This window comes from Bufo bufo, chromosome 10 (assembly GCF_905171765.1).
Source record: "Bufo bufo chromosome 10, aBufBuf1.1, whole genome shotgun sequence".
NCBI classification, from domain to species: domain Eukaryota; kingdom Metazoa; phylum Chordata; class Amphibia; order Anura; family Bufonidae; genus Bufo; species Bufo bufo.
In genome coordinates this window covers 61998046-62017438 of record NC_053398.1, presented here as the reverse complement: position 1 = coordinate 62017438, position 19393 = coordinate 61998046, and the positions used below count along the sequence as shown (strand labels likewise).

Here is a 19393-nt window from a genome sequence, read left to right as displayed (position 1 = left end):
TACAACCCCTGCCCCACGACAACATGGAGGCTGTTGTGAAGGCCCTCATGGAGGCTAATCTGCAGCAGCGGGAGACAAACCTGCACCAACGCGAGGCTAATAAGCAGCAGCAAGAGACCAACCAGTTGCTGCTACAACATGTAATGGCTTTGCATACAGCAGGAGCAACCCCGAGCGTTCACGATGCCCAGAAAGCAGTACGTTCAGCGATTCCTAAGATGACACCCGCAGACGACATTGAAACCTACCTGGCGATGTACGAGAAAGTGGCCACAAGGGAGAAGCTACCCCGAGACCAGTGGGCCGAGGTCGTCGCTCCGTTTCTGGCCTCCAATTCCCAGCGGGTGTATTTAAACTTGCCAGACGATCAAGCGGCCGACTACCAAAAAGTAAAGGGTGAGATTTTGGCAAGACTGGGGGTGAATGTGTTGGTCTGGGCCCAGCGGGTACATCAGTGGGGGTTTAAGCCGGCTGAGCCCACGAGACCCCAATATTATGACTTACTCCACCTCTCGCAAAAGTGGCTACAGCCTGATGTGCTGAGTCCCATGCTATGCTGGATAGACTATTGGCCGATATCTTCTGGAGGGCTCTGCCACCCCCTCTCCAGCACTGGATCGGCCAGGTGTCTCCTGGCAATGCCCTGTTAATGGTGGACCTGGTGGAGCGCTATGAGGCTACTAAGAATCTTAAGGGGGGTTCTTTCGGGAGGGGGCATTCAAACCCCATAAATCTACACCCCAGACCCGGGGACTTGTGCCAACCAAACCCGTCCGGGATGTACCCTCTATGGACCCGGCTCCGATAGTCTGCTGTTATATGCCAGGAAGCTGTGTGCAGCAGAAACTCTAAACCCCTTGTGCCAGCTGGAAGTTGGAGACACTTCAGCGGAGACCCTGCTGGACTCAGGTAATCTGGTGTCTCTAGTAAGGGCTTCGCTGGTACAGTACGCTGAGTATACTGGCCGGAAAGTCGGGGTCATGTGCATTCATGGAGACTTAAAAGACTATTCCACTGCCCTGGTGTCTTTAACCACGGGGGCCAGCAGGTGGACTCATGAAGTGGCAGTTGCCAAAAACGTACACTATGAACTTATAATAGGGAGAGACTTCCCGGCACTGTGGCCTGCCTCGAGAGTGACTGATACACGTGAGACAGGGGTAATCCCAGCAGAGTGGCCTTGCTCCGGGGGGAGGCCAGAACTCTGGGAACCCGAGGCCGAAGGGCCAGCGGTAGGGGTGACCGCCACTTCCGTGGAAGAGGGGGAGTGTCACGGCGGGGAGTGGTGGAAATCGCCCACCGTGCGGTATCAAAGGGTAAAGGGGATCAGCCTGGCCAAAAGGAGTAATAAGGGAGCAGGTCACCTCCTACCGCGTCCCAAATCCTCCTCCCTGACTCCTCACTGTATGAGCGGACCCCGATGGTAGGACGACTCATACTCAGGATTCCTAGAAACCCTAAGTCGCCCTGGTAATCCCTCACTTAGGAGCAGGGGAGAGACAACCTGTTCATCCCAGTCATGGAGGAACAGGAGTCTCTATCTGAGGCCAGGCTGCAAGGAAAGGGGAACACATACAGCTATAGAGATGGCAGGTAAGCGAGACCTTTAACACACTCACCTGCCACAGACACACTGACTGGAACCCGTGCACTAGTACTGCTGTCCACACCAACATAAGGACACAGCACACACCACAAACCACACAGGGACCCAGGACACCCATAGCTGCAATAAACATAAGACAGGGGAATGTCTAGCCAAACATGCTGGACACCAAACACCGCCAGACGTGAAACACCAAACTAAACATACCAACACCCTGACTATAACCCACTCCATACAAATAAGAACAGGAAGGGAAGGAGACATCGTGATAACATTGATGACCAAAAGGGTGGCCCTCACTGGACAGATGGAAATACCAGACAAGAAGCTTAACTACAGCACACCAAGGCTGGAGTACAACTGCCTCCTGACCTAAAGCCACAGGTATAAGAAGCACAAGTGACCACACCCAGCAAGGTAGTTAACCCTTACATCACCAGACAGGGGAAAGAAGCCACTTAAAGGGGAAGTGCACACACCAGCCAACTAAGCCACACATTACTACCGGCAACAGCATGCGTGGCAACCATGTCACGGAAATCACCCAGAAGGCCGAGAACCTGCCACTACATGCTCTAACAGCAACACGTTGCTGCGGGCAACCGCAAGTGTGGCAACAGTGTCACAGGGTACACCAAAGGCCGTGACAGGGAGGCAACCCCACTGAGTGTAATGGTGGGAGACGTGGAGGATTTGCCGCCGGGGCCTGAGCTGGCAGACCTCAATGTCTCCGGGGATAATATTAGTACTGCACAACACCGGGACCCAACCCTGTCCCGAGCCTGGGAAAATGTATTAATAATAGATGGTGAACCACAACAAGCAGAGTCGGTGTCCCCCCGTTTTGTGGTTCATCAGGATATGTTGTATAGAGTAAACCAGCTTCAGGGTAAACCCATTGAACAATTGGTGGTGCCCCAGGCTTATCGCAAACTCATGTTAGAGTTAGCCCACCAACATGTTCTCGGGGGTCATCTGGGAATGCAGAAAACACAGGACCAGATATTAGAATGATTTTACTGGCCCAGTGTGTTTAGAGAGGTGGATGAATTCTGTAAGTCTTGCCCGACCTGCCAGGCAACTAGCCCCCAGCACCTTTTCAGCAGTCTTTTGGTACCTCTCCCGATCATCGAGGTACTGTTTGAGTGAATCGCTATGGACCTCTTAGACCCAGTACCAAAGTCCGCTAAAGGACACCAACACATCTTGGTTGTCCTAGACTACGCCACTCGGTACCCGGAGGCAGTGCCACTGCGACATACATCGGCTAAACTTATAGCTAAGGAGCTAATGGAAATGTTCTCCCGAGTTGGGCTACCTAAGGAGGTTCTGACTGACCAGGGGACCCCTTTTATGTCCAAGGTCATGAGGGAACTCTGTAAGTTGCAGCATATCAAACAGTTACAGACGTACATGTACCATCCACAAACTGACGGTCTCGTTGAGAGGTTTAACAAAACAATAAAAACCATGTTAAAAAGGGTGGTGTCTAAAGATGGGAAGGACTGGGACCTTCTTCTGCCCTATCTCATGTTCACTGTGCTAGAGGTTCCCCAGGCCTCTACTGGGTTCTCGCCCTTCGAATTGCTATATGGCAGACATCCTCATGGTTTGTTGGATGTAGCCAAAGAGGCGTGGGAACAGCAACCCACTCCGCATAAAAGTGTCCTTCAGTACATTACCAAGATGCAACAGCGGATAGAGACTGTTTTGCCTCTTGTCAGGGAGCATATGGAGGCAGCTCAGCGAGCACAGAGTCGGATCTATAATCGGCAGGCTCGGGTCTGGAACTTTAACCTGGGTAATCTGGCTTTGGTTCTGGTGCCGACCGTGGACCGTAACTTCCTGGCCAGGTGGCAGTGGCCCTATGAGGTACTTGAGAAAATTGGAGAGGTAAACTACAAGGTACACCAGCCAGGTTTCCCGGTGGGGAGTGAGGGAAACTCCCCACCATACAATGGGAAGAAGACGGGATAGCAACTAGGCCAGAAAGCTGGGACAAGGGAGCAGGTCACCTCCTATTGCATCCCTAATCCTCGCCCTAACTCCTCACCTGGATGGTAGGATGGCTCATACCCAGGAAACCGAGGACCCTGAGTCACCCTGATAATCCCTCAAATAAAGGGCAGAGATGACCTGTTCATCCCAGACACGGATGAAAAGGAGTCTCCACTGGCCTAGCTGCAAGGAAACAGTTGAGACTGAATACAGAAACTGGATCGGCAGGTAAGCACACCATATAACACACTTATAGCAACACCGTCTGGAACCCGAGAATGAGTACTGGTGCCCACACACCATACAGGACACAGTACAAACAACCACACCCAGGTAACCAGAACACCAGTTACTGCCTATAAACCCGTATGCAAAACAGACACATGGCGGCCCAAGGCAGAGCAGCATCCAGACTTGTAGTTCCCCCTCCGGGGAACCCTGACACCCCCTTCCGGAGGGCAACACTTAGGGAAAATCTCTAGCAACATGCTGAACTACAGACACCAGTTGACCAGACATGTAACAACACTAGACAAGACAACACCCACCCATACATAAACATCACCAAACATATGCATATGTAGTGAAGAGAAGGTAGACAAGGGGATGACATAGAAGACATTGGAGAGACATCGATGTCCCACCAGGTGGCCCTCAAGGCCTGGGCAGATAGAACACCCAGGAAAGGAGCATAGCTCCAGCACAAACAGAAGCTAGAGAACAACTAACTCCAGCCTGGAAGTCTCAGGCAAGAGAAACACCAAGTGGCCACACCCAGCCAGGTAGTTAACCCCTCCAGCACCAGACAGAGAGGAACCATGATATGAGGGGCAGAGCACATACATGTTGCATAAACAATAGGTTGCCCCAGGCAACAGCATGCACGGCAAATGTGTCACGGTGCACAACACCGAGGCCGTGACACCAGGGAGGCGAAAGCCGGAGCAGGTGTACCGTGTGTATTTACTCAAACCGTGGAAAGATAGGGAAACCTGTACTGAAGAGAGCCAGGGGCCAGATTTTCTAGGGGAACGGTTTCGGCCCCCCTGTCTGAAGCAAGGGAAGCGGCTGCCACAGTAAGAATTGCTGACAGCCTCTCCTCGAAATAGGCTCAGGAGGTCAAGGAGTTTATTAACCGGAACACCGATGTGTTCTCGAACCTCCCTGGACGCACTTACACAATTTGGCATGACATTGTCACTGAGCCTCAGGTCCAGTTAAAACTATACCGGGTACCCGAGGCTCGGCGAAAAACCATCTTGGAGGAAGTGCAACTAATGCTGCAACTAGACGTCATCGAGGAGTCTAAAAGTGAGTGGGCCAGCCCAATAGTATTGATACCCAAACCAGGCAGAACATTGCGGTTTTGTAACGACTTTAGAAAATTGAACGAGATTTCTAAGTTCGATGCATATCCTATGCCCCGAGTCAATGAGCTAATTGAAAGGTTAGGACAAGCCCGATATTTTTCAGTTTTGGACCTCACGAAGGTTATTGGCAGGTGCCCTTAACAGAGGCTGCTAAAGAGAAAACTGCCTTCATCACACTGGAGGGGCTATATCAGTACAAGGTGTTACCCTTTGGTTTGCATGGCGCCCCCGCCACCTTTCAAAGGCTAATGAATATTATAATTCGTCCACATCGTAGGTACTTTCGGCTACTACCTGGACAATATGGTCATCCACAGTAACGACTGGGAAAGTCACATACCCAAAGTGCAGGCTGCATTGGACTCCGTTAGGAAGGCTGGGCTAACCTCTAACCCCAAAAAAATGTGCGATAGGGTTAGAGGAGACTAAGTACCTTGGGTATGTCATTAGGTGCGGAGTTATCAAACCTCAAGTGAACAAAATAGAGGCAATTCGAATTGGCCCTGACCTGTCACCACTAGGCAAGTAAAATCATTCCTGGAAATGGTGGGCTATTATATGAGGTTTGTTCCCCACTTTGCTACAGTGGCCGTGCCATTAACAGTGCTCTTGAAGGGATGCAGGTCGGTGATGGTTCGCTGGGATGATCGGGCAAAAGAGGCGTTCTCCGCTTTGAAGTCAGCCCTGTGTGGGTCCCCGGTTTTGGTGACGCCTGACTTCAAGCGGGAATTCATAGTACAGACGGACGCCTCCAAAGTAGGCCTCGGTGCTGTACTGTCTCACGAAGTTAACGGGGAGGAGCATCCCATTGTCTTCCTAAGCCGCAAGTTTACCCCAGCCAAAACCAGGTACAGTATAGTGGAGAGAGAGTGCCTGGCTATCAAGTGGGCACTCGAGTCTCTCCGCTACTATTTGTTGGGGAGAAAGTTCTGCCTGTTGACTGACCACTCCCCTCTCAAGTGGATGAGCCAGGCCAAAGAGAGAAATATCTGAGTCACCAGGTGGTTCCTCTCCTTACAGAACTTAAAGTTCTCCGTAGAACACAGGGCAGGCTGCTTGCAAGGTAACGCGGATGCCTTGTCCCGAGTGCACTGTCTGGTGTGTGTTCACCCCCTCAGGGTTGAACAAAGGGGGAGGTATATAAGAAGGTACAAGGAATCATTGTGGATGATAGGTATGTGTCACCGAGGTTCCTGGCCTCGGTGGAGTAAGAGCCAGTTTTCATGTGTCAGCAACAGTTGCTGTGTGACATCTTGCTATTTAGTATGGCTGTAAATAGTTGATCCGGGACAGCTCTTACTGGAAGTAGTCAAAGTGCTGGGTGAGTGACTACTCCCCACGGTCCAGGCCGGGTTTTGACAGGCCTGGACCAGCATTGTCAGGTGGGTGGATTACTCCTCTCTGACACTGGAGCTGTGTGAAACTCTGCTGAGATCTGAGGCCTGTGTGTGGGCTGAAAGCTTAAGACTGTGTCGGGCGAGCAGGAAGCCTAAAGCCTGCAGGTGGACTTTCTGAGGCTGAGCATTCAGCCGGGTGTGGATTAAACACCCAGAATCAAAGGTGAATGTTTTTCTGTATGAACTGTTTTGGTGTGAACTAACACCAATACTGAAAATGGACTGTCATACTGTGAACCTGCAACTAGTGTTATTAAACACTGCAGTTTTTGAGTTACAAATGTGTCTTTTCCTCTATACTTCACCCGCTTGTACTGTCTACCAGAGCGAATCCCCATAGTATATACATCAAGGGACCACAATTATGAATATGAGCAATGCTTTATAAACTCTATTCTTTTCACAACAACATAATACTAGCAGCAAATGGTGGAAAAAATTGTGGAAGCTCGGAAGAATATTTTCTTCTGTCGTATGAGGGCTTTTGCAGGACCAAGTTGTATTGTTTTAAAGGCACCATTTAATTTACCTTATCTTGTTTATCCTGTACTGGAAAACAGAAAACAACTTCTTTGTGGGATGAAATTGTAAGGTTTTTTGGGGATTTTGTTTTTATAACATTGAATGTGCCCTAAAAATGACATCCGCAGGTCAGTACGATTGCGGTGATACCTACTTTATATTGTTTTTAATATGTTTTACTACTTTTTAAAAATAAAATCCTTTGGAAACTAAATGTATTTCTTTGCATCACTGTATTCTGACAGCTATAACTTTCTAAGCTATAGTTTTTATTGGTACCTTTTTGGGATATATACAACTTTTTTTCCATAACTTTTTGGGAGGGTGAGGTGACCAACAGCAGCAAATTGGCAATGTTTTTTCAATATATTATTATATGTTAATAGTTAAAGGGAATCTGTCACCTGGTTTGAGCATATTAAGGTGTTACAACTGCCATGTACAATAAAATACCTTATTTCTTGCTGGGTTTTTTTGTTTCATGGTTTTATTAGCGATAAAATCCACTTTTTATGTTATGCAAATGAGTGTCCAAGGTGCCCAGAGGGGTGTTATTATCCTAATCTGGAGCCCAGGAACAGCCCCGTACAGTGCCCAACCCGCCTTCCTTTAGAGTCCAAGCACGCCTCTTCCAGCATAAGTAACTGCCCAGACCCGAACTCTTTGCAGCCGCCCCCCCCTCCGCTATGTGAAATCTCATGCAGGCGCAGTACCGTGGACTGCCTGCGCGATGTAGAAGCTCCTGAGGGCAACAGCTTCAAATGTGTCACCGGGCATCCGCCGAGCCCAGTGACAAATTTAAAGCTATTGCCCTCAGGAGCTTCTACATCGCGCAGGCGCAGGCAGTCTGCGGTACTGCGCCTTCATGAGATTTCACATAGCGGAGGGGGGCGACGGCAAAGAGTTCGTCTAGCAGCTCAGAGACCACAGATTCTGAAGAAATAAATGACCAGTACTGGAGTTAATCGCAGTCATTGCGGCCTGGTGCCAGCAGCCAGACCATGCACTGTATGGAACGGGCTTAGAGTGTGAGCCCACTCCATACATTTACACTGCACCAACCATGTACAGTTATGTTGTGCAAGAGTTAATATACTACACCCAGAAGATCTCCTTTGTTATCTCCATGCTTTTTTATGCCTTTTTTAAATGAGTTTTTAAAAAGCAAATCCAGCCTTAGGGTACATAAGATAAAGATATGTGAATCCTTCAATGTTTGGAAACATTCAGCTGAGGAGCATAAAAAACATATCTAGGTATGTGTCCATGTGGTGCCATTTACCCATCATGCCAACTACATTTTATACATAATATAATCAAGTGTCAATGAAGCCAGTGTATTATACATGATATATACAGTACTTTGCAGGAGTCAGACCTGTAACGCTCGTTGAACAAGGTCCATGGTGCGTAACTTCTCCATGAGAGCATTTACTTGTCCCTCAGAGCGCCGTGAACGCTCTCTTAGCGCATCAAGTTCATCACGATAACTACGAGACTGTGCAGCCAATTGGGAGAGTTCACAGACCTTGAGAACAAAGAGGAACTTGTTTTTTTCTGATATACACTGGGAAAATTATGTTATTAAACCTTGCAGCAAGTGACAGAATTGAAGAATTTTCATATTGCGCCTAGCTTCATTAACACCCCCTCCTATAATTTTGCCTTATATTACTAGGGGAAATGTAGTATCACATGTTGGCCATTCAAATGGAAGGGTGACATACAGTGGGATGCGAAAGTTTAGGCAACCTTGTTAATCGTCATGATTTTCCTGTATAAATCGTTGGTTGTTACGATAAAAAATGTCAGTTAAATATATCATATATGAGACACACACAGTGATATTTGAGAAGTGAAATGAAGTTTATTGGATTTACAGAAAGTGTGCTATAATTGTTTAAACAAAATTAGGCAGGTGCATAAATTTGGGCACCACAAAAAATAAATGAAATCAATATTTAGTAGATCCTCCCTTTGCAGAAATTACAGCCTCTAAATGCTTCCTGTAGGTTCCAATGAGAGTCTGGATTCTGGTTGAAGGTATTTTGGACCATTCCTCTTTACAAAACATCTTTAGTTCATTCAGGTTTGATGGCGACCGAGCATGGACAGCTCTCTTTAAGTCACACCACAGATTTTCAATTATATTCAGGTCTGGGGACTGAGATGGCCATTCCAGAACGTTGTACTTGTTCCTCTGCATAAATGCCTTAGTGGATTTTGAGCAGTGTTTAGGGTCGTTGTCTTGTTTAAAGATCCGGCCCTGGTGCAGCTTCAGTTTTGTCACTGATTCCTGGACATTGGTCTCCAGAATCTGCTGATACTGAGTGGAATCCATGGGTCCCTCAACTTTGACAAGATTTCCAGTCCCTGCACTGGCCACACAGCCCCACAGTATGATGGAACCACCACCATATTTTACTGTAGGTAGCAGGTGTTTTTCTTGGAATGCTGTGTTCTTTTTCCTCCATGCATAACGCCCCTTGTTATGGCCAAATAACTCAATTTTAGTTTCATCAGTCCACAGCACCTTATTCCAAAATGAAGCTGGCTTGTCCAAATGTGCTTTAGCCCACCTCAAGCAGCACTTTTTGTCCTGTGGGCGGAGAAAAGGCTTCCTCTGCATGACTCTCGCATACAGCATCTACTTGTGTAAAGTGCGCCGAATGGTTGAACGATGCACAGTGACTCCATCTGCAGCAAGATGATGTTGTAGGTCTTTGGTGCTGGTCTGTGGGTTGACTCTGACTGTTCTCACCATTCGTCGCTTCTGTCTATCCAAGATTTTTCTTGGTCTGCCACTTCGAGCCTTAACTTGAACTGAGCCTGTGGTCTTCCATTTCCTCAATATGTTCCTAACTGTGGAAACAGACCGCTGAAATCTCTGAGACAGCTTTATGTATCCTTCCCCTAAACCATGATGGTGAACAATCTTTGTCTTCAGGTCACTTGAGAGTTGTTTTGAGACCCCCATGTTGCTACTCTTCAGAGAAAATTAAAAGAGGAGGGAAACTTACAATTGACCCCCTTAAATACTCTTTCTCATAATTGGATTCACCTGTGTATGTAGGTCAGGGGTCACTGAGCTTACCAAGCCAATTTGAGTTCCAATAATTAGTTCTAAAGGTTTTGGAATCAATAAAATGACAACAGTGCCCAAATTTATGCACCTGCCTAATTTTGTATAAACAATTATAGCACACTTTCTGTAAATCCAATAAACTTAATTTCACTTCTCAAATATCACTGTGGGTGTCTCTTATATGATATATTTAACTGACATTTTTTATCGTAACAACCAACGATTTATACAGGAAAATCATGACGATTAACAAGGTTGCCCAAACTTTCGCATCCCACTGTATAATACATGGACAGACCTAGAGCAAAGGACATGGCTTAAAGTGGGATTTGATGTCCATATAATATAAAATTGTTAGGGGCTGGTAATTGTAAACTATAGTGAGTATAAAATGCATTGCTGGGGCATAGCTATAAGGGATACTGTGGTTGCAGTTGCATCTGGGCCCTGGGACCTAAGGGGACCAAAAAGGCCTTTCTGCTCCATATGATAAGTGCCATACTATTAAAGGATAACTGTCACATTTAGACCCAAATTTCAATTTTCATATATGTAGTTACTAATAACATGATATTCAAGAATCAGTTAGTATTAGACTTACCCCATATTTAGTATTAGACTTACCCCATATTTAATGAGATTCAGCCTTTAGCAACCAGTCTGCATAAAACTGCAATTTCACTATTCAATTAAGATGGCCGCCACTGCCCTCACCCTGAGGCTAATCCCGCCTGCCCTCACTAGCCAGTAACAATAGCCCCCCAAAAGTGTCAGTAACCAGAGCCCTCCCCCTAAAGGGTTAATCTCCTGTCCTCTTACCACATGTTGCTTTCATTTATACACTGAGCAGATGGCAGATCTCCCTTCCCTGGTCTGCGCTGCTTCAACTCTGCATCCTCCAGCTCTGCTGAGTGAGGGAGCGTCTGCCAAGCGCAGGGACAGGGAGAAGTGCACACAGCCCAGGCACTGTTATCAGCTGCTGGGGAGGACCTGGCTTTAATCATTTACTTACAGTCCCTGGCTGTCAGTAATGTGACCCTGCACGCTGCGTGCTCCGTCTATCAACAGATAGACGGACCATGCCTAGCAACCCTATTTTAAGCACAGGTAAAAGTAGGCAGGACAGGGAACAAAAATGTGGAATTAAGGGGTAATTGAATACACGGTGAAAAGTTGAAATTGGGCCACCAAGGTGATATTAATCACCACAATCCAATACGCCCCAAAAAAATAAAAAATACGATAGTTATCCTTTAAAAATGTGATATTTTGGAAACCCTGGAGCACATATTCTGTCAATAATGTAGATCACATTTTTTTACTGTACCTGCTGGTGCATTTTTCGCAACTCTACCTCTAGTAATTGAACTTGTTGTTGACTGTCAAGTAATTCCTCTGATTTCTCTTCCCTTAGAAAACATAAACAGAAAATCACCAACATTAACTAATAATTTCATTTGGTGAATGTGGTATATGAAGGGTTGCACTAATTCCAAGTGAATTAGAAATTTTCACAAATATTAGCTCAACCTACAACATGAAAACAAAAGATGTTATCTGAGACTGTTGCTTGCAGTTGTAATGATGTTCCTAAACACATATTTTCTGATAATCCTCACTGGTGTTGAGTGAATTGAAGCTTCGAAAGTGGATTTGAAGTTTAGGAAGAATTCAATCTGAGCATAGGGATAGATGTGACAAGTGCTAGGGACAGTGTTCAAGAAGCCTTTAATTGTGGCATATTGGATAGGAAGACAACAGGGACAGTGTAGGGAGATCATAGGGAGAGTTTTTACACACTGTAGGGAGAGCATAGGGAGACAGAAGGAATAGGGCAGGTACAATGCAGGCTCAGTAATCTGAAGCCAAAGGGATCCATAGAAGACAGCCCACTTTGAATCAATCCCTGTGTAGGGCACAGAGCTATCTACTGTAATTGAATGGTGTCTGCCTTGTTTAAAAGATAAGCAATTTCATTAGGCCTTGATTCTCAAATTGGGGTGAATAAGCTGTGTAATTGAACTATTATTGGGGTATCCACCTTGTTAAATAGATAAGCAATTCTGTTATGCCTTGATTCTCAAATTGGGGTGAATAAACTTTCTAATACTACTGTTATTGGGGTGTCCACCTTGTTAAATAGATAAGCTATTCTATTAGGCCTTGATTCTCAAATTGGGTTGAATAAGCTTTCTAATTTTACTGTTATTGGGGTGTCCACCTGCTTGTCACAGTAACTCTTTCACTACTAGAAAGGACTAGCTATGCATGGTGCTGCAATGCACAGTGATCTACACCAAGATGCAGGTCAGCATATAACTGATTTAATGCACTTAACAAATTAATTCAGAACCAAGCACATTTTGGGGAAAAATTCAGCGAAGCATACAAATCGAATTTTTGAAAACTTTGCACATCTCTAATCCTCACACATAGTGCATTCTCTCCCTATAAGTACACTATGTAAGTACTGATTAGATGCCTATCGTCACATGAGTAGCCAGTTGGCTACATCTAGTCATTGATGATCTGATCATGCATTTCTATTTTATTGGAGAATGGGGAATACGTTGTGTCAGCCACCTTCTGACAGCGCCTTATCTTCTAGCAAAAATCCAGCCCTTCCAATCCATTTGTCCCTAGACAATATGCAGATTTTAAAATATTATTTAATTTATTAAAGAAAAAAAGTTATCAAACCCGTTTATCACCCATGTGAAAAATTTATTGTCCTTGTATAGCTACATTTACAGTAATTTTTGTTACTTTCATTTACTGGCTGTGCATGAATAGCTTTACTGAAAGGCTGCCAAGAGTAGTGAAGGTTTCACACTCCAGAGCAGGGTAGATGGAAAGGGAAAAAAACACATCAGAGTCTGCAAAGAGGTAGGAAAAAGAGATCACAGAGACTGTATCACAGTGTAGAGAGGAAAATTCTGAAGGTGGCGGCTGCATCAGTGTCAGCAAGGAGGAGCATAAACCATCTACTGAAGGCGAAATTAGTCCAATAATAAAGCTGTGCTCATGCATACAGCTAGTGAAGACAGCATTATCCTAGACACATAGGCCTCTCATTCAGCATTTTTAGAGAGACACCTCACATGAGAAAAGTCTGAGATTAGGAGGTTGCAAAATGAAGATTAGGGGATACAAATGAATGAAGGCATGAAGACTGCAGTCTGAAACTTAGTACAACTTTTCATAACCATAGGTAATCACTGATATGTAAATCATTTTTATTTTTTAAAAGGGTTTATGATTCTCTTGTGGTTTTAGCTTATAGTGGTTTTACTGCTAGTATTTTTACCTAGTGTCTTTCTAAGGGATTCACACTACGTCTGCAGTATCTATTTGCCCCACGCTTTTGGAATGCGATAGCAACATTTTATATCAAATAGTTGCAAAGTCAATAAATTAATATTGAATATGTAACAAGTGGACTACGAAGCTTTTAACTACTGACAATCCACACTCAGGGTGGGTTCACATCATCATCATGAATTCCGTTATTGCTTTCCGTTATAACATGGTTACAACAGAAAATAACGGAATAAACTTTAGAGGCACCTTTGATCCGTCATAATACAGGTCTATGGGCAAGCATAACGGATCCATCTGGTTTCCGTTATGCCGGCCTATAAAAGAAAGTCATGTCGACAGGGTCAAATTGACAGGGAGTGTTCCACAGGATTGGCGCTTAGCGAATGTGGTGCCAATATTCAAAAAGGGTCAAATCAGAGCCTGGAAACTATAGGTCGGTAAGTCTAACATCTGTTGTGGGTAAACAGTTTAAATGTTTTCTAGGAAATACTATCCTGAATAGAGTTGAGCGGACACCTGGATGTTCGGGTTCAACAGGTTCAGCCGAACTTCGGAAAAAAGCCGAACTTGACCCCGAACCTGAACCCCATTGAAGTCAATGGGGACCCGAACTCTTTTGAGCACTAAAATGGCTGTAAAAATGTCATGGAAAGGGCTAGGCCACCGCTCCTGGATTGCAGGATGATTGTAACCCCTGGATAAGAGCAGTGTATTATATGATGGAAAAATTAATCAAGCCAGCAAAAGAGGCAATATGGACAATCACAATACATTAGTAAGTACCTTGTATTACCTTTCTCTACATGATAAATGCCACTTGCTGAAGTGAAGTGAAACAACCCCTTAAAGTACAGTATGTAAAGCAAAGAACCCTTAAAATACATCAGCCACTTTAACTAGAATTTAAAGTGTGACGGACTAAATCGTCACTGGGGCTGCTGGAGAAGCCTCAGGGCTAGCCTCCTTAGGAGATTCGTTACAGTGGTGGCAGCGGTGGGATTGGTCCTATTGATCACTACTGGATGCTGAGCAGACTCCTCAACGATCGGGAAAAGGACACCCTCCAGTGGTGGAAACCCCTCTACGCTCCGGGGGTAACCGCTACATTGGTGGCAGCGGTGGGATGGTGTCCTAGTGCAAGGAGAAGCAGCTCGGAGACACCGTTCGTGGAGTATATTGAGGGCAAAGCTAGTATCCGTACAGCGCCCCTGGCTACAGCAGGATGGAATCGGCTAGTCTTCAGACAGCGTTCCACTACGAGGAGGAGGATTACCCGGACTGGAGGGATGCAGTCTGGAAAGGCGTCTGGCACGAGGCCCTGGAAGACATACAGTGTCGGCGGGGCGAGAGTCTCCCCAGTTAGGAGCATCGGTTGCGGATGCGAGTGGCCCTGCGAATGCCCCTTCTGGGAGAGCAGCCCTTGGATGAGTGGGTGACAGAACTCGAGAGCCTGGTATGGAAGGAGCATTGGCTAGACGAAGCCTACCAGGCACTCTGGTGGTACGTGATTCGGCACTCCCCCTGGATGGCTGAGCACGACAGACCCGAGGGTGAGGATTATGATGGCCCTGGCCTGTTTGAGGCCTTCGCAGAACCGGAGTTCGGAGATGCTGGAGAGTCCCGGTTCTGGGATATCCATGACTACAGAGAGGCTATGCATGATTGGGCTACAGCGAGAGAGGTGAGACAAGACCTGGCATCTCTAGTGACAATGGAGTGGGAGCTGGAGCAGGATTACCAATACTTCCTCAGCTCAATTCGGCCCCAATATACACTGCCAGAGAGCTGGGTGGCAGTCCCAGACCTACAACCCTACAGCTGGGAAGACCAGACTGAAGTATCCCCTGCTTCAGTACCAGCTGCGGAGGTAGGGGACCTCATAGACTGGTCCTGGGGGGAACCCATATGGCAAGTGGAGATGGAACCGAGGTTTCTCCACCGGCCCTACAGGGATGCTGGGCGGACGGCCCAGATCCCCAACGGCAGCCGGAGTTTCAGGGAGTAGGGACAGTCGGTCCTGCTCCCCAGCAGCAGTATGTTTACAGGGAGAGGAGAGCATCGTCTCCATTCCCCAGCGGCAGTGTACCTTGAAGGGAGAGGAGACAACCGGTCTCTCTCCCCAATCACAGGGGGACAGCACCCCTAACTCCGATGGTGCAGATGGGACCGCAGTCTCTGCACCAGGCCTCCCGGGATGCTTGACAGCCGGTACAGATCCCCCACCAACCCCGCAGGAATGCCAGGAGGAGGAGGTAAGTGATTCCTCCTCTCCACAGCCGATCTGCAACAAGGTCCTGGGGGTAGAATTCCCTGACCCCATCCCAGCGGAAGAGCTGGCATCTGGGCAGAGCGCAGTCGGCCTCTGCCCTCCCCTATCCTCGTCCAGAGGCTGAATCCTCACAGGCTACCCCAGCGAAAGAGCTGGCATCTGGGCAGAGCGCAGTTGGCCTCTGCCCCCCCCCCCTTCCTTTTGTCCAGAACCTCACTCCCCACAGGCTACCCCAGTGGAAGAGCTGGCATCTGAGCAGAGCGCAGTTGGCCTCTGCCCTCCCCTATCCTCTTGTCCAGAGGCTGATTCCCCACAGGCTACCCCAGCGTAAGAGCTGGCATCTGGGCAGAGCACAGTTGGCCTCTGCCCACCAAGTATCCACAGCTCCAAGCTAGAGAACAACAATGCAGCAAGGAGTAGCAGACGCCCACTCAACAGCTGGGAACATACAGAACAGAGCCAGGCCCCAGAGTTCAACCGGACCAGTGTTTGTTTATGGGTGGGCTACTCTACTAACTCAGGAGGTCAGGTACCTGGTTAGTCTACTATTGGCAGGGGCGAAATTTGACGGACTGAATCGTCACTGGGGCTGCTGGAGAAGCCCCAATGTTAATCATACCTCAGATCAGACCCCCAATGGCTCAGATCAACCCCCAAACCTTTAGACATCTATCAGCCCCCATATCAGTCATAAGCCCCCCATGACAGCCATAAGCCCCTCATGTCAGCCATCAGCCCCCCATGTCAGCCATCAGCCCCCCATGTCAGCCATCAGCCCCCCATGTCAGCCATCAGCCCCTCATAGTCAGCCATCAGCCCCTCATGTCAGCCATCAGCCCCTCATGTCAGCCATCAGCCCCTTATGTCAGCCATCAGCCCCCCATGTCAGCCATAAGCCCCCATGTCAGCCATAAGCCCCCCCATGTCAGCCATAAGCCCCCCCATGTCAGCCATCAGCCCCCCATGTCAGCCATCAGCCCCCAGTGCAAATAAAAAAATTAAAAAAAAACACTTACCTCTCCTGCTCCTGGTCACCATCGCGTCACAGAGCGACCTGCACAGCCGATAGCAGAGTCGAGGATCAGTAAGCGGTGAGTACAGTTCCTTCACTGCTTCCTGGTCCTTCTGTACTAATGAAGTGCTTCCATAATGGAAGCGCTTCATTAGTACCGCGTTAAAGACTGCCCTGATCGCCGCAGCCCGGCAAACCATCTTCCAGGGCCCGGTCCTGGGCCACGGCAAGGCGGTTAGGGACCGCTGTACTAGAGGACAGTCAGTAGCTACTGGCCAGCCAAGATGTGGCGGAGACATCCGCCACTTCTTTCAGTAGGCAGGCAAGTAGTGATGAGGAGAGTGTCATGGGAGCTGGTGTTGCGAACGGACAGGCTCCTGACCCAGAGACGGTTGAGGAGGACATCAGTGACGTGCAGACAGTGATGATGATGTAGCTGATCGCACTTGGGAGCCGGGTGATGAAGAGGCTTCATCATCATCGGGAGAAAAGGGTGGCAGCTTGCCCATGAGCCAGCAAGTCACTAGGGTGGCTGGGAGTCAGCAGGGTGGCAGCAGTGGGAGGTCGGGAGTGAAACATGCCCGGTGTAGTCCACCTGCTTTGCAGGAGACTACCTGCCCGGGAAGTAGCGGTGCACGGGTTCACGGAGGCAGTGGCGGTAGCAGTCAGATAGTGCGTAGTGTTGGAGGTAAACTCACCTACTCGGCGGTGTGGCAGTTCTTTGTTAAGCCGCCAGAGGAGGTAAACATAACCATATCTAAAATATGTGGCAGAAGGTGAATCATGGCCAGGGTGTCAATGTTGGCACCACGGCCCTGTGTCAACATATGCAGCATCACCATAAAGTGGCCTGGGAGAACCATGGCTCCGATGTGGTGGTCCAGCCCTCCGCAACAACCACTGCATCACCCAGTGGCATGCACCCGGTTTTAGGCAGTCAAGGCTCCACCACCTCAGCCAATGCTCCTGCTCCTCCTCCTCATCCAGTCATTCCATCAGCAATTGATCACCAAAGCGATTGCCAAGAGACAACAGTATGCGTGCACGCATCCAACGGCACAGAAGCTGAATGTGCTCCTGTCCAAGTTGCTGGTGCTGCAGTCCCTCCCTTTGCAAGTGGTGGAATCTGCACCTTTCAGAGAATTGATGGCTTGTGCCGAGCCAAGAGAGTCCCAAGCCGTCATTTCTTTGCCAAAAAGGCAGTACCAGCCCTGCACACACATGTAGAACAGAAGGTGGGCCAGTCCTTGAGCCTTGTTTCCCTGGGCGAATCACACAGGGGAGGAACTGCTCCGTGTCCTTCGTCAAGAAATCAAATCCTGGCTTTCTCAGCTACAACTCAAAATCGGAGCCATAGTGACCGACAACGGGAAGAACATTGTGTTTGCACTGCGTCAAGGAAGGCTGTGTCATGCGCCCTGCATGGCACACGTGTTCTATCTGGTTGTCAAGCTGTTCCTGAAGTCTTCCACCCATCTGCAAAACATCCTAAAAATGGCCAGGAAACTTTGCATGCACTTCAGCCACTCGTGCACTGCAAAGCACACCCTCCTTGAGCTGCAGCGGCAGAACGGCATCTCCCAACATAGGCTGATATGTGATGTTTTCACCAGTTGGAATTCCACCCTCCATATGTTGGACCGACTATACGAACAGAAAAAGGCCATAAACGATTTCTTGATGATCCAAGCAGACAGGAGTACTCCCCTGTGTAACTTCGATGTCAGCCAGTGGCAGCTCATGCTTTACACCTGCCTTTTGCTCAGGCCCTTTGAGGATGCCAAGTTATTTGTCAGTCGCCAGGACTAAGGGATGAACAACGTCATTCCACTGCTTCATGTCCTGGAACAGATGCTGGTAAATCTGGCTGGTCAGGGGACCAGAGACGTGGCGCCGAGATCTCATGGCCACATGAGCCCTGTGGGGGCTCTGGAGGAGCAGGAGGACATTGGAGCAAAAGCAATGTGTAGCAAAATGGGTGGTTTTTCTACACAGGTGACAGGAGAGGAGGAGCAGGAGCAGCCAGAGGAGCTACAGAGCGATGAGGAAGATGAGGCAGAGGACCCAGACACACCGTGGCAGTATGCAGTGGAGATGAAGGAAGGGAATCCCTCCAAGTCACTTGCACAAATGGCCCGATGCATGCTCACTTGCTTGCGTAGTGACAGCCAAATTGTCACCATTCGGCAGATGGATTACTTCTGGCTCTCCACCTTGTTGGACCATCGCTACCGGTCCAAAATGGGGGCCTTTTACACTCGTTGAGAGGGAGGACAAACTGAACTACTATAGAGACATCCTATGTAGTCAGTTGGCCGCTGCCTATCTGCACCATCGTCCATCCTCTCACAGGTCCGACCGGGGGGCCCTCTGCGCTTACATTCCACTACCATGGCTGCTGGGGAGGGGTGGGGTGGCAGGAGCAGTACCAGCTCTATCAGCAGAAGCCTGAGTCTAGAATCGCTGATGAGCAGCTTTCACTCACCACAGCAGCAGCTAGACCTGGAGCAGGACCTGAACCAGCAGGTGGTGGCATACTTGGACAGCACCCTGCCACCCCACATTGAAGATCCGCTGGACTACTGGGCAGCCAAACTGGATTTGTGGTTGCAACTGGCAGAGTTTACCCTGGAAAAGCTGTCCTTCCCGGCCACTAGTGTGGCATCAGAGCGGGTGTTTAGTGCGGGATATAGTTACCCCAAAAAGAACTCGCCTGTCCACCCAAAATGTGGAGAGACTGACCTTTGTCAAGATGAATCAGGCATGGATCAGCCAGGATTTCCACCCTGATGCATCAGACTAGATCATTCATG

At 48.2% G+C, this 19393-nt stretch overlaps 1 protein-coding gene across 1 annotated transcript in view; it reads right to left on the bottom strand.

Moving 5' to 3' along the window:
• CCDC88B (coiled-coil domain containing 88B) overlaps positions 1-19393 on the bottom strand; it is a 264648-nt gene that overhangs the window by 87475 nt on the left and 157780 nt on the right. The window contains exons 9-10 of the mRNA XM_040409106.1: positions 11306-11387; positions 8272-8421 (exon numbers count right to left, since the gene is read on the bottom strand). Of these exons, the coding sequence (XP_040265040.1) occupies positions 8272-8421; positions 11306-11387 (232 nt within the window). The remainder of the gene's footprint in view (positions 1-8271; positions 8422-11305; positions 11388-19393) is intronic.